At 37.9% G+C, this 15,215-nt stretch overlaps 1 protein-coding gene across 3 annotated transcripts in view; it reads right to left on the reverse strand.

The window, feature by feature from the left end:
• epb41l5 (erythrocyte membrane protein band 4.1 like 5) overlaps positions 1-15,215 on the reverse strand; it is a 55,485-nt gene that overhangs the window by 31,668 nt on the left and 8,602 nt on the right. For all 3 annotated transcript variants that reach the window (XM_079821449.1, XM_079821447.1, XM_079821448.1), the window contains exons 3-4: positions 3,699-3,803; positions 399-441 (exon numbers count right to left, since the gene is read on the reverse strand). In XM_079821449.1, the coding sequence (XP_079677575.1) occupies positions 399-441; positions 3,699-3,803 (148 nt within the window). The remainder of the gene's footprint in view (positions 1-398; positions 442-3,698; positions 3,804-15,215) is intronic.

Consider the following 15,215-nt stretch of genomic DNA (forward strand, 5'->3'; position numbering starts at 1 on the left):
AAAAAAGGTTTTATTGATAAAGATTGCAGACTGGAACTGGAATTTCAGGAAGAATGTCATGCAAGTGATGAGATACAGAGAATTTCCATTTCATGGTTCATTATTACCTGCCCTTCACATACACAGTTAAGCATTAACCTTATACAAACAGTTATTCCTGAGAGTACTCAGGAAGACTAACTAAAAACCTTGTGAGCTTCCTACCTAGATACAAGGTTTTGAAACAGTTTCTGAGTGAATAATAGCCATGGATGATTCTCTATGAGTGTTCAAGTGTATCAGGCCTCTATCATTTTAATCACTAAAGCACCCATCACAATGTTGCTGATTTAATCAAAACTGTCCAAAACATTTCACAAAAAGTGAGGTCGGTAGTAGGAAAACAACATTTTACTTACTTTTGACTTGTTTTTTGATGCTTTTGGTGACATCAAGCCAATGCTGTAAAATGTAAAAATAAATTAAATACATTTAAAAAAGCTAATTTTTTGCATATAAAAACATCAGTATTATGGTAGTCATTTTGATGTGTTTATTCAAGACATTACTAACATTTAACAACAAAAAATACAAAATATTCATCAGCCACTTTGGCTGGGCAAAAGGTGTTTCATACTGCGGTCTGAAGAAACTAGAAAATTCTGTCCTGTCTATTGCGCTGGGCTGCTATAACGGGGTGATGCATGAATAATGTGGAGGGAGGGAGGGAGGGAGGGAGCACTCATGCTGATGGAAGAATATAGTGTCTCAATCTCTCCCACACATTCCTCACACGCTCTTCCCTCCCTTTTCCCATTCTATGCAAGACTCTGCACTAGCCTGAGCTGTCTGCTGCTCTTTAGCAGATTTATCACGGTTAAAGTTACAGAAGTGTCAATAATGAAAGTTTATTAGAACGTGTATCCTAAAGTTATTTTTATTCAGTTGAACAGAAGTAAATAAATGGACTATTTATTCAGCAAAACTAAGAAACCATCAGAATAGTTAAAGTAAATGGAACTGCATAAAATGACAATGTTTAACAAATGTGATTAAGGAAAAGCTCCTGATTTTCAGTGATTGTGCAGTAACAACACTTGCATCTACAATGTAAGCAGGGAATGCACCAAATCTAGAACATGCCTGGTACAACTTAGCTAGGAACGGCAATAAAAACAGCATCCAAAACTGTCAGGAATTGTGGGAGTTGTGTTTGACTCAAACAAAATCATGAAGAGCACCCAGTCATGAGGACTGCCATACAATATCAGGCAGCATGTTCAGTCTTGATGATCCTAAGAGTAGTGTTGCACGATATACCAGTACTCGCGATACCGTGCTTTTAAAAACGGTGCGGTTCCACATTTTATCAGTACAGGTACTTTAAGAATGACAACATTCTAATAAGAGCCATATTTCATCATTTGCGTCAATGTGTGACAGCGGTACGTGTGTGCAGGGCTCTGCTTCCACTCCATGCAGGCACTAAAATATAGCCTATCTGTGCAGTGCATGAGAAAATAGGCGTGGGAAATGTGTGATGTTTAAAAGAATAATTAAGATAAATAAGCATAGAAAAAGAGCACAAATCGCTACTCGCGCTGCCAGGCTCAGACCTGAAGCGAGCTCGCAAAAAGCTGCATTTCAGACAGCATGCAATCACAAATTCAGTTCTTTTTCATGGATTATTGCGCTTGAATGGTCAAAAATATGTCAAAATAAAACTTTGCGTAGAATTTGCGTCAGAAGTGGCGTACGGTTGAAACATAGGACGTGCGTACGCACAGAAATATTCGGATTTATAAAACTTAATAAAATCACAATCAATTCTAAATGTAGCGCAGCTTTTGCGGCTACATGTCACGCCCATTGTTGCCCATAAATAGTCCGTGAAACGCCCACAAGTTAATATTCATCAATTGCGAAATCATGGCAGACACAGAGAGGAAATCAAAAAAACGTAACTTCACTTAATGTGAACGCCCAGATCCGGCGTTCGGACACATGACCCAGAAGCGATTTGTTTACAAGCAGAGGAAGACGCGCGTATCTAAGGTGTTGAATTCTACATTGATCATGCTTTAGGTCTCGGCGTAGTTCTCAAAATCAGGCTAAAGTGTGCATTTCATGGATTCCCGAACTCTGGCGCTACGTCATATTCTCGCGCATGCGTCGTGGATGCCTACACGGAAGACAATAACAAGTTGGATAAAGGTGTTATTTTGATTTTTTTTTGCGCACAAAAACTATTGTCGTCGCATCGTAAAATTATTGTAGAGCCACTGTGGTGAGATGGACTTTGTAACGACGTTTTAAGTGCCTTTTATGGGTCTTGGGAGTGTAAGTGTACTGAATGCCAATGGAGACCTATCTGAAGCCTTTCTCAGCCATCAGCTTTCAACTAAAATATCTTCATTTGTGTTCCGAATATGAACGGAGGTCTTACGGGTGTCGAACGACATGAGGGTGAGTAATTAATGACAGAATTTTCATTTTTGGGTGAACTAACCCTTTAAGTAATGCCGACGTACAGTGGTATTTGTGGGAGTTTTATTCAGCGACCACCTGGCTGAGATTTAGACGCGCGTGCGTGTGTGTCTCTCCAGTGTTTCCCACACATAGACTAAGTCGCCACAGAATCAACACCGGCCGCCACATATTGACATACAGATCAATTGAGAATTGACACAATGGTAAAAGGTCGGAAGACCGAAGTTTCACGTGGAGCATTGGGAGATTTTTTCCGAATTACCGCTGGTGTTGCTCTACAAGAGATTAAGTTAAGTGCACCTAAGCATTAAATGACTAGGTTGTAAATAGTTTTAAAATTAAGTATAGTACAGTCAGTGTGCACTTTATTATGCTGTTTGCTTGTTGATACTGTGTGCAATAGTGTCATTATTTTATTTATGCTTAAATATTTATTTTCACCACTGAACTCTTTTTTTTTCCTTATTCTACCTCACCTGTTTTTACTATTTGTTAAATATTGTTTTTTTTTTCAGTTCAATAAATGTTCCTTTTTTTAAATTGAGACTTGTAAAATTGTTATCATCAAGAGCATCATGTCATTTTTATGATGTAAATTGAGGGAGCAAAAGCAGTATCGGCTCCAAATATCGGCTCAAGAAAATCGGCAGCCCGTATCGGTCATCGGCTAAGGCTGATGAAAAAAAAAAAAAAAACGGTATCAGCACTAAAAAATCCATATCGGTCGATCCCTAAAATTGACTGAATGAATGACTCAATTACTTATTCATTTAGACATTTACTGCCATCTACTGGCAGTTTTAGGCCTGGTTTCACAGGATTTAAGCCAGGATTAGACCTAAGTTCAATGATGACGTTTAATTAAATGAAACGTAATGCAATTTAAATCTCATGGATGCGGCCATTCTAGTTAGCAGTCATAGTGGCACCAACTGGCTGCAGTAAATTTGACACATTCAAGTGACTTTGACAGTCATTTTATATTTACCCACTTTAAATGCATATTGCCTAGCGTGCAAAGTTTCTCTAAAGCTCACTGGGTGGGGGTGACGGTGACACCAAAGCTTGGGCCTGATCATTGCTACTTGCAGCTATATTTAATAAAACTCTTTATACAAAATAGATTGTTTCAAAGTAGCTTTACAGTAATAAACAGTAAAGTAATGATCAAATCAGCCGACATAACAAATCAAAGCACATCCACTTTCTAGAAATCCTTTCACACTTACCGGGACTTGGGCTGAATCCATGAAGCGCAGGCCAAAGTAATCTTTCTCGACAACATCCAGGTGATACATGATCTGTTCGAACAGCTCTGCACCTTTGGCTTTTTTCTGAAGAGAGAGAGAGAGAGAGAGCAGATGATTTAAATCCTAACAGTCAATAGTGGCTTTCAGGCGTAGCATTTAAACTAATATTATGCAATATGAAGTAATTATGCAAGTTTCTTTTTTGTTTATAATTTAAATATGTATATTGGAACTGAATGTACAGACTCACAAGAACACTGAGAGCAGGTCAGTAGATAAGTTCTGGCCAAGCTAACTTGGCTGTAGTTTCAGTTCTATTGCCTGTTTCTTTGTTAAAAACAAACAACAAAACCAAAACCTTTAGATTCTTGAGTCAGTTTAAAGAGGTCATGAATTGGGAAATCAACTTTCCCTTGAGCTTTTGATATATAAAAGGTCAAGGTAATATAAGAATATCCTGTAAGTTTCGGAGCTGAAAACTTCCTTGTTTAGTCAAAGAAAAGCTCTTATCAGGGTTCCTACACAATTTTCATTTCAAAATTCCAGACTTTTCCAGACTCGAATTTCCAGACTTGGCCTACAGATTTTTCCGACCATATTTAACTTGTTCTGATAAATTGATGTCAAATTCAACTGCTAACAAGTGTTACATTATAAAGATTTAGTATTGGCGTTTTTGCCTTTTATTAGGATAGGAAAGTAGCTAGACAGGAAGTAAGGTGGGAGAGAGAGGGGGGCGGGATTGGGAAAATTCCATGAGGCAGGACTCGAACTCGGGTCTCCCGAAACACAACAGCACTACATAGCGACGCACTTACCCACAATGCCATCGGCACCGACAAGTATGTTACACTCTGAGTCAAAACCTCTATGTAGGCTATCTAATATTTAGAAATCCTATATTAAAATATTGCCTTTTGTGACCTTAACGATCAAAATGCTAAATCAGTCACAATTTTTTTAAAGGGTTATTAATTTACCCAAAAATGAAATTTCTATCATAATATACTTACCCTCATGTCATTCTAAACTAATAAGAATTTTGATAATCTTGGAAATATTGGACACATGAAGATATTTAAAGGATTAGTTCACCTTAAAATGAAAATGTCCTAATCATTTACTGACCCCAATGCATCCAAAATGGCAACCAACTCAAAAACTTAATTTATCTTTCACTAAAGAAAGTAATGCATGGATATATTGGATGGCATTGAGGTGAGTAAATGATTAGGACATTTTCATTTTGGGGTGAACTAATCCTTTAATAAAAGGGACTAAAATCTCTCAAATTTAAAATATAAAAAATATTAATATAATAAAGTTATGGTTTTGAAAGACTTGGGGGTGAATAAATGACAAATTTTCATTTTGGGTATACTATTCCTTTAAGGACTCCACTATCGACTCTGTTTTATCCTCAAACACAACTTGCTTTCTCAAACTACAAAGTGCTGTGTTAACCACTGTTGAACTGTGAAAAGGAAGGAACACACAGGTCTGACCTTTACTGCCATATAGACTACAAGTTTTTCATTCATTGAAAAAAACGATTGTGTATATATTTATTATATACATTTAGAAATTAATTTTATATTTAGAAAATGAAATAGGGACAATAGTCTGGAAACATAAATATTTTTCCATACTCTGATTTATTTTTTCCATACTCAAAAAAAACTCAAATCAAATTCCATACTTTTCCAAACCCCGTAGGAACCCTGTCTTATTGACACCGGGCCCAGCAAACGAGAGATCTCAGAATGTGTCTAGATGTGACGTCAGAGTGTGGTGAAACGCCGCCACAACAGAAGAAGAATAACACCTGATTCTGTAGCCCCGCCCACCGACTCGTGCCTGACATGTTTTAGATAAATAACAAAGGCCTACATAGAGCTAAACCGGATCGAACATCCAAGTTTTTGGAAGTTTTCCAGACGGGCTACCAAAACATATGATCGGGCTCTCTTAAAAGTAAAATAACATTCCTTTCTTGATGCGTGTTGTTCACTCTCTTGACTTGCTATTTGAAGGAAAAAATTCAAATCGCAGAAGTTTTGATTATGCTGATTTGTCTGACGCAGCAATGAGGCTTGTGCGTGTGTGCGCGTGCGTGCGTGCGCGCGTGTTAGTGATGCACGGCTCGCGGTTATATCCACTGATCGGGTGGGCCAAGTAATAATAAAAAATAACATTCCAATCAATCGCGGGTGGATGAGAGATAAATCATTGCGTTTGTTTGATAAAAACATTTTGTCCTTCCTTTTGCCGTTTTCCCACACGCTTTCAAAACAATTCCCACATGTACTGACGGGGGAGCTGAAGTTCATTATAATATGCAAAGCTTATCCAGGGGCGTAAATTTCATCTTATAGCTGGGGGGGACAATAAACATGAAATTTCTCAAGAGCAATTTTTGAAGGGGACACAAATAATACAGCCAAAATCGTACTTGTAAGGATATGTATACCAAAAAAAAAAAAAACCATTTCGTGCATCCTACTTATTTGGCTTTTTGGTGTACTGAAAAATTATCTAATGTCCGTTTTTTCTTTACTCTGTAATTTTATCTGAACAGCAACAACACAAAGCGATAGTTGTTTAAATACATTTATGCATTTTGGCAAACGCTTTTATCCAAAGCGACTTACATTGCAATCAAGGTACACAATTAAGGTTCACCACGCAGTCATATTATAATTATAAAATTATCTTGCGTCCTCCACATAGTATTTTATACTATGATATTCAGATTCATATTGAGCAAAACCCTACACAGATCTGACAGAACGGCCGTGCGCATATACTTTCGGTTTAGAATTAGCGCCACTTTTTAGAATTTGGGGGCGGGTTGCTTGAATTTCGGGTTCATTAGCCTATTATTCGTAAGGAACAACACAGCAACAAAACTACAAGGACACTTGTAAAGGCCTCCCTTAAATAGGCGCTTTTACATTTCGCTTTGAAACCAAATCTTCGATCATCTTGTCTGTCAGCTGTTTGCCCGTTCGGCTCGTGCTGTATTGAGCAGACACGTTCAGTTTTTAATTTTTGTGTCTGTTCTCTAACTGAACTAAATTATTTTATTACTATAAAAATGAAAACGACGGTGCCACGGTGGGCAAGTGATGTTAACAGTGTTTTGCCTAATCTGTATTAAAGAGAATATAATCACTTCATCTGATGTTTAAAGTGAATAAAATAGCCTTAAAGGCTTACTGGAGTTTCACAACTGCTGTCTGAAGAGCTTTGTTCTCTCCCCAAACTTGTGGTAGTTTTTTACGGTCTATGGGAAACGCTAGGTTAGTTGAGGTGCGCGGTGGATCAAACCACTGTGGGGCAAGGGGGGAGGGGGGACTCAAAATGTTTCTAAACTTAAAATGCATTTTTTTGTCCCGTTTGCGTTTGTATTGTTTTACTACATACACATTTATTTTAAGTATATATTGTTATATTATTTACAATACGCAGCATGGTTTTTAGGGGGGGACAGCCCTCAGATTGGGGGGGTCCGGTCCCCCCCGTCCCCCCCGCGATTTACGCCCCTGAGCTTATCAATCATAGCAGTCTTCAGTGCGGCACGCCCATAAAAACCGAGCGTTCCATGAGAGAGGCTATTTTCTACCCTGGTTTTGAGCCTCTATTACTTATTCATTATGATGTTTTTGAATGTAAAAACCACGCGAACGTCACAAGTTGATCTCAGACAATAGCATATAAAAAAAATTAAAAGCCAGTTCATGACCCCTTTAAATGTTCTGTTTAAATCTAAACACTCCATCCAAACCATCTATGGGATATAAATTAAATACCCTCAGCACTTGAATTCACAAAATCCCAATTTCTAAACTGCAAGAAGAGCTATTCTGTCTTAACCATGATAACTCAGCAACAGCTCAACCACTTGACTTCAACTGTGCCTGATTTCATAGTTCTGCATCTTGACAAACCAATGAGCCACAGTCTAGTTTTACCCTGACACATGACCAAAGATATAGTAAAATATTTAACATGGTTAGATTTAAGCAAGTGATAAATGTTACTACTAGAGACGATGGGGCCACTTCATGGACGCTGAGTTACAAGTTTCAATTTCTTCAATTTCTCAATTTCAGATCATCTAAAATCTAAACAAACCCATTTGTCTTTAGTCTGACAGTACACAAAATAGTAGGTTATGGACAGCTACATACATGCTAGCATCTCCATGAATAAACCAAAGAGTGCTGACACACAAGCATCTCACCCAACTGCTTTGCTCCAAGTTGGGAAAGCCGGTTTAGCCGTAGTCCGAGCGCACAGTACCGGATGCTCACGCAGGCCCCAGTGAGTTGGCATAGTGTACAAAGCATCCCAGCGAGCTGCAAGAATGCAGACAAAGAGTCCATTGTGTGCTTGAGTGAACCCCAGGCTCAGGACTTACATTGTTCAGCTGAGATTTTCTAGGCTGCTATGCCAACATACAGCCTTTAGAGGCGCAGTTACATTCCTCAGTCTTCTTCCAGCAAGCAGAACAGAAAGTAACACTTGGTTTGATTGCTTGTCCTGAACCCAAATCCACCACCCTCTCTCAGTAGGTATTATTTGTATTTTGTATCTATTATTATTAGGTCAGTTGGTTGTTTGCACAGATAGTCTGTTTTAAAAACGGATCAAAAGTGGTGCTCTGATGTTATTAGTATATTAGTTATTATTGCTTGAAATGGGATTTTTTTTTTTGTGTTCTTTTTTTTTTGTAAAAGAGTTTACCATACTGTGACACTATCAGCATGGTAAATGCAAAGTTGTTGTTTCTAAATAAAATCCCCATGCCACCCATACCACCACTTCAAACATCAGATCACTGCTTTTTTTAATAAAAACAGCCCATTGTCATCTCAAAGAAGCACTACCAAATTCTGCCACCAAAATATTAGAAGAAGAAAAAAAAAAGACAGGTTGGGTTGACCCAGCCCTAAAGTGAGCGTATCATGATTTGTGATATTGGGCTTTCCTGTGTTGGGCTTGGCTCCACTTCTCAAGAGTGCGAGAACATACACATCAAGCCAGAAAATTCATTGAACTTGAATCATTCACGGTGAAACATTGATTCAGCATTTATGGGTATCCAGGGTGACTGTTTGAAAGGCTTTTCCTGGGAGATGCACCAGATGGTCATTGCATGTTTGTGCAGCTTGCGAACTGTAAAGATATGTATGCCTCTTCTTTTTCAGCAGTAGAGTACTACAGAATAGGTTTGTTGTCTCTTTGCCTAGAGAGACGCAGTGGTTTGTCTTCTGTACTTTGGTGCTAAATTTATGTGAAGAGACCAGAAAAAAAAAGTTTCTCAAAAAAAACAGCAATTCAAGTTTACTAAAAACAAACAACTTTCATGATGCTTTTTTTAAAGCTTATTCGCTGTGGAAAAGTTAAACATTAATGTCCTGCCAAAAAAACTCCCTTATTGCTCCATATATTAACAAAAGTCGTGTGCATTTGGTTGCATATCATGAGGATGAATAAATGGAAAACTTCACTATTCCTTAAATTAAGTTATTTAGACTGGTATCTGCTCAGTTGATTGGATTGTTTACTCTTGGTTATGAAGTTTGGAACTCATTAAGATCCTTTAATTTATCAGTCACCTCTAGTTCAGTTTATGCTCATCATTCCCTTGTGTATGACAGATCTGAGGGAATCTTTAAAACAACAACAAAATAGTGCCACCTATTAGGGCTGCACGATTAATCGAAAAAAAAATCACGATCTCGATTCAAACATAAATGCGATCTCATTTCTTAATGTTGGCGATTCTCTTCCGTGTATTTCCCTCAGATCATGCTGCGTTCACGCGTTATTGGTCACACCAGAGCTTGTCACACTCACACAATAACAAAACACTAACCAATCAATCATAAATCTCCACTTCTCTCCTCTCCCTCATTGGCCATGTTTCGCTGTTACTGACGTGTAACAAGACGGCAGAGCAGACCTAAATGGAGTCAGATTTGTAGCGGTAAGAGGTAAAAATTAACCGCAAACTGTGCACGCGCGCACGGCAGAGAGGGAGAGAGAGCGAGAGACCTTGCGTGTGTGTGCTGGTGTGCACCTAATGAAGCGCATGTAAGACGGAGAGCATCCTGATTGGCTTGTTTCGGTAAGTCAACCAATCAATTGTCAGTGTGGGCGGGCTTTTATCTCTTCTCCCGAACCGAATTAATCAGTTCAGTGTATCTAGAAACTGGAGCGCCATGGCAGAGGGAGAGTGCCCCAAAAAACGAAAGTATAAAGTATAAACATAATGACAATCTTGCACGCTGTAGGCCTACAGTTTGTTACTGACATGTTATGTTTGAGTTAAACAAGTTTCATTTCATGTGCATATTTTTCAGGTCGGCTAGTTGCCAAGGCTACATGAAAACAACAAATTCCTTAGACCTGTTTAAAGTTGCAATGAAATATAAATAAAAGCAGTTTACATAAATAGTATAAGCAGCTTATGTAAATAGTAAAAGTGATCTACATAATTTTACAAACAATTTTTTACAAATACTTGCATAGGCCTATAGAAATTATATATTAATGATATATTATATTATAATATACAAGTAAAGTCATGTTCTGTGGTGAAATTCGGGATACTTTTCCTCCTTTCATGTTTTTTTTTTTTTTGTTTTTTTTTGGGGGGGGGGGGGGGGGGTACCTCCCTGAAATGACTTTTTTCAGGTTGGGATGTCTGTAACACTGTCTTAGTACATTAAGCCACGTTAAGCGTTTTCTTATAAAAAAATTTTTATTTATAGTTTTCATTTATTGCAAAAACGCAAAAACAAAATGAAACAACGAAATAAGACAACAAAAACCCTCTCTCCACAAGGCAAGATATTAAATAATCATAAAAATAGAAATAAACTGTAATAAGCATATATTTACATCTAGTCTGTCTACATTTGTTGTTTCTACATTTTAATTTAATTGTAACTAATTACTTTTATTTAAAATTGATTTTTTTTTTTAAAGTATAAGAAAAAATGAATCGTGTAAGAGAATCGTATCTCAATACCCATGGAGAAAAATCGTGATTCACATTTTAGCAAGAATCGTGCAGCCCTACCAGCTATTATAAGCTAAATAAGAACAACGCAAAAATAAAGGCAGATTAAGATCTTAGAGTAAACTACTATGGCATGTGAATCCCACTCGAAATGATTACTTCCTTGCCAAGCCTCAAAGAGACCATTAGTAATCTACAGTGACCAGCCCAGAGATCCTTATCAAACTAGATGAACAAAACCCTCCAGTAAACATTAGACCTTCGTCTCTGCATTAATAAATACAAATATAACAATGAAATCTATGGGTGCAAGACAACACAAGTGGCTAGAATCGATGAAGAAAAACAAGAGTCTAAAACAGTTTGCAATATTGTGACATGACCATACTAAGTTGCATTCAGAAAGTGGAGTCAAAAGTAGTAATTATTATCGGTGCCAGTTAGTCTCTAGGATTCATTTTAAAACATGGGTATGTTACGCAATTAAAATGACAGCATAAAATTCCATGGGAACCTACTAAATTTGTTAAACTGTAATACAGGGAGCATGATAATGTGCACATATTAACAGAAAAAAACACTGTAAAAATACTGAACTTTAGGGATCGTGTAAAATACTCGACAACACAGTCACACTCAGCCATACACCATACCGAACACATTCAGGTGGAGGTCAGAGAAAATCCTGGCAGAGGCTCAACCACAGCATAAACAAAGGCATTAAGAAGCTGAGGGGATCAAGTCCTTCACTGTCCGCACAGTCCAATGAACACATGCTACAAGAGGGTTGATGGTATATTACATCTAATCAGTAAACAGAACGACACACATCTGGGTCAGATCTCTGAGACATGCGTTTGAGAAAAACACCCCAAATCATATCATTTTGCAAGTCAGAGTCATTCTCAAGTAATAATGTAAATAACATTTAAGTCAGGATCTGATCAAAATCAAAAGTACTTTAAGGGCTCATATCATGAGTTCTTGGCTTTTGGTTTTTCTCATACACAACAGAAAATGACAGTCACAGTACATTAAAATGAGTTTAAGTTGTGCAACCATTAACCCCATATAGCCTGACATATGAAATAATAGTCAGAACATTTGTTTTGAAAATATATATTTTTTCAAACTGAAAAAAAAAAAAAAAAGGTTTGCATTCGCATTTTATGTTTTGTGTCATGTTTGATACATCAGGTTATGGCAACTTCACATAGTATGATAGAGTGATAGGGTGACCACCTGGTCCTAACGGTCCTGAAATTGGAAGCTTTGTCCCACATCCTGCAAGTCATAAGAAGCGTCCCGTCCCGCAATTAAATTTTTTTTTGAACAATGACATTTTCATTAGGTTTTATTTCCCCATGAAATTACCACAATATAAAAATACAAAATTGCAAATTAGGATTATTGAGGTTTAATCTAAAAATCACACACCCATAATGTTCTAGCTAGAGAGGGGAAAAGAACCAACCAATGAATTCGAAGAGGGTGTTTTCATGCAAACTCTTCAAAAGTTAACTGGTGCACAGGTGCAGGTTAGCTACAGTTATAAAGCTGCGTTTACACTTGGCGACCTGCATCCAGATGTTGTCCACATACACATTGAAAAGACAAGTGTAAACTCGTTTCTTTTCTGAATATTATCCGATCAGTGTGTCCTGGTCCAGAGGTAGTCGAGGACACATTGTGATCAGATCTCAGTGTAACTTAAACGCAATCCAGCCATTGTATCTATATTCAGAGGGCCGACGTCATAAAAATCCCTGCCCACTCTCTCCTGTCAGAAAATAATGGACAGATGCAGTTTTGACAAGAAATTAAACTTATCTTAACTTTACCATAAATGTCAATCTTTAAAACAGTTTATTTAGACTTACATGATAGCCTACCATGTGTAATTTTTCCATTTTAATTGCGTAACATTATCTGAATGAGCAGCCAATATCAATTAGCGTTTTTTGTAGGGATGCACCGAATATTCGGCCACCGAAAATTTTCGGCCGAAAATGGCCCAAAAGTGCATTTTCGGTTTTCGGCCGAAAGACTTTTATCACCGAAACAACATGGCCGAAATGTTGTGATGACGTAAACAGAAACCGCGACCTGCACGTGCTTGTCTGAAGCAATGTCTGCGGTGTGGACGTATTTCAGTATATCTGAGAAACACCCACGTCTGCTCCAGCGAGAGCTAGTGTTCAGTGCAGCTGTAGTGCAGCAGCTCATGTTCTCGATGAGAAGAGGACCAGACTTCACTGTGAAAGCCAACGGTTTCCCAATGCAATCTTTAACAGTGGGCATGTTTTAAGCGCGGAACACACTTCAATTCGAGTTCCCACACCAACATCGATCAACATGCATCACGAAATTTAATGTGGCATCACTGATCACATCACAGTTCAAGCGGCGGCGCGCGCGTGAACGCGATCATCTGTGAGCGCGATCGATCATCTCTTCATTAAGAATAAACATGAATGAACATCTAAGATGTGTTGAGGATACATTACAACTTACTGTCACGTATCATATGTGGTGTAATCGCTCAATCAGTGTTTCAACGGCGAAAAGACGTCAATATAACTGCTGTAAACCAAACAAATGTCATGTAACTTTAGCATCACATTTACCTCAGGCAGTCATTCAGTGTCCACACAATTTTATTCACTAAAGTAAATCAACTCTTTCACTAAATATATGCTCTATATTAGCCGTTATATTCATTATATTCTACTTAACCTGTTAGTGATGTCTTGATTATTTCATGCATGTTAAATAAACCTGTCATGAAAATGACAGACACTGTGTATATAATGATTATATTTCAACAACCAATTGGATAAAAAACTATTTTATAATCAGATTTAGAAGTTATTGCAAAAACTGCCTTATGTAAAGTTTGCGTACTATGTTATTTGAGTGTTGATTATTAGACCTAATGCACCTGTTCTGAATGCACTTTCTTGTAGTAGTCCTACAGAGAAAATGTTTAAATGCACTAGACCTAAATGCACTTTGTTTTTATGAGAGAATATTTAATTTTAAAACCTTTCTGTAGGCCTGTAAATTATTATTTAATGCACAAATGAGTGGGGTCAAGTTAAACATTTTTGTTTGAATTTTATTTTATACTGTGCATTGTTGCAATGTGCTAAATAAATATTGACATAATTTGTAATTGAATTATTCTTTGAAACTTTAATATTAATTTATGCAATTGCAATGTCTTGATTTTAGTAAAGTTAGTACACAGTCATAGCCATAAATGCAATGGTACTAATAATTGGCATAATTTCTTTCGGTGTTTCGGTTTTCGGTTTTCGGCCTTGGTTTCCTCTTTTTCGGTTTTGGCCAAGAATTTTCATTTCGGTGCATCCCTAGTTTTTTGTCATCATGATCAGCCGATACCAATCCCGATCATTTACACTAATCTATATACAGCTCTGGAAAAAATTAAGAGACCACTTAACATTGAGAAATCAAGACGCAAGTCTTATTAAAGAGCCTCCAAGACAATGTCCAACTGAACATAATTATAACCAGGGCTTGACATTAACACCCGCCAACTCGCCATTTGCGGGTGGATTTCAGCTGTGGTGTGTAACAGACACTTAGGGGTGCACCGATCCGATATTAGGATCGGATATCGGCCGCGATACTGACAAAATAGCTGGATCGGGGATCGGAAAAATGAACAGATCCACAAGCCGATCCAGGTGTTTTTTTTTCGTCGCATCAGAATCTAAGTCATTCGTCAGCTTCACGTGTGTCGCATGCTAGAAGCAACATGGAGCGAGCCAGAGAGTCGACTGTGTGGAGGAGATATTTCACGCTTGCCACGCCAACTAGTTCGTCGGCTGTTTGCAATGTCTGCAAAGTAACTTAAATGTTTCGAGGGGAGGTATTACTGCAAAGTCAGGGTCTTTCCTGCATTGAACATTTTTTGACGGCCGCCAAAGCCTAATTTGATGAGTTATTGTGTTTTACGAGTGATGTAGAACAGATGCTGCGCTTGTGACTGAGCTCCGCCCCCGAACACACTCTCTGGGTCTTCAAAATAATCAGTGTTAGCTGTTAGCTCTCTCATATTTCACATATTAATCCAAATCAAAAGGTGGGAAGACCGAAACCATGTTGCACGTGACACATTCGGACAATTTTGTCCTTGAATTATCGCTGGGTGTGAATTGCGCTCAAAAAACATTGACTCTTCTCTGACCAGCTGACATAAAGCATACTTTCAATAAACGGGAGACAAATTATATTCAGTTATGAAGTGTTTTCTGTGTGTTGACATCTTTCTCGATGTTCTAACAGACGGGATTCGCACACAACGCGTCTGCTAATGTCCGATTCGCGACCTGATGACTCCTTTGAACCGAATCATTTTAACGACTGGTTAGAACAACTGATCTGTCCAACACTGAACTCATGAATCAGTTTATTAATTTACTCAGAACGCAACT

Source organism: Gobio gobio, assembly GCF_949357685.1.
Source record: "Gobio gobio genome assembly, chromosome: 7".
NCBI lineage: Eukaryota > Metazoa > Chordata > Actinopteri > Cypriniformes > Gobionidae > Gobio > Gobio gobio.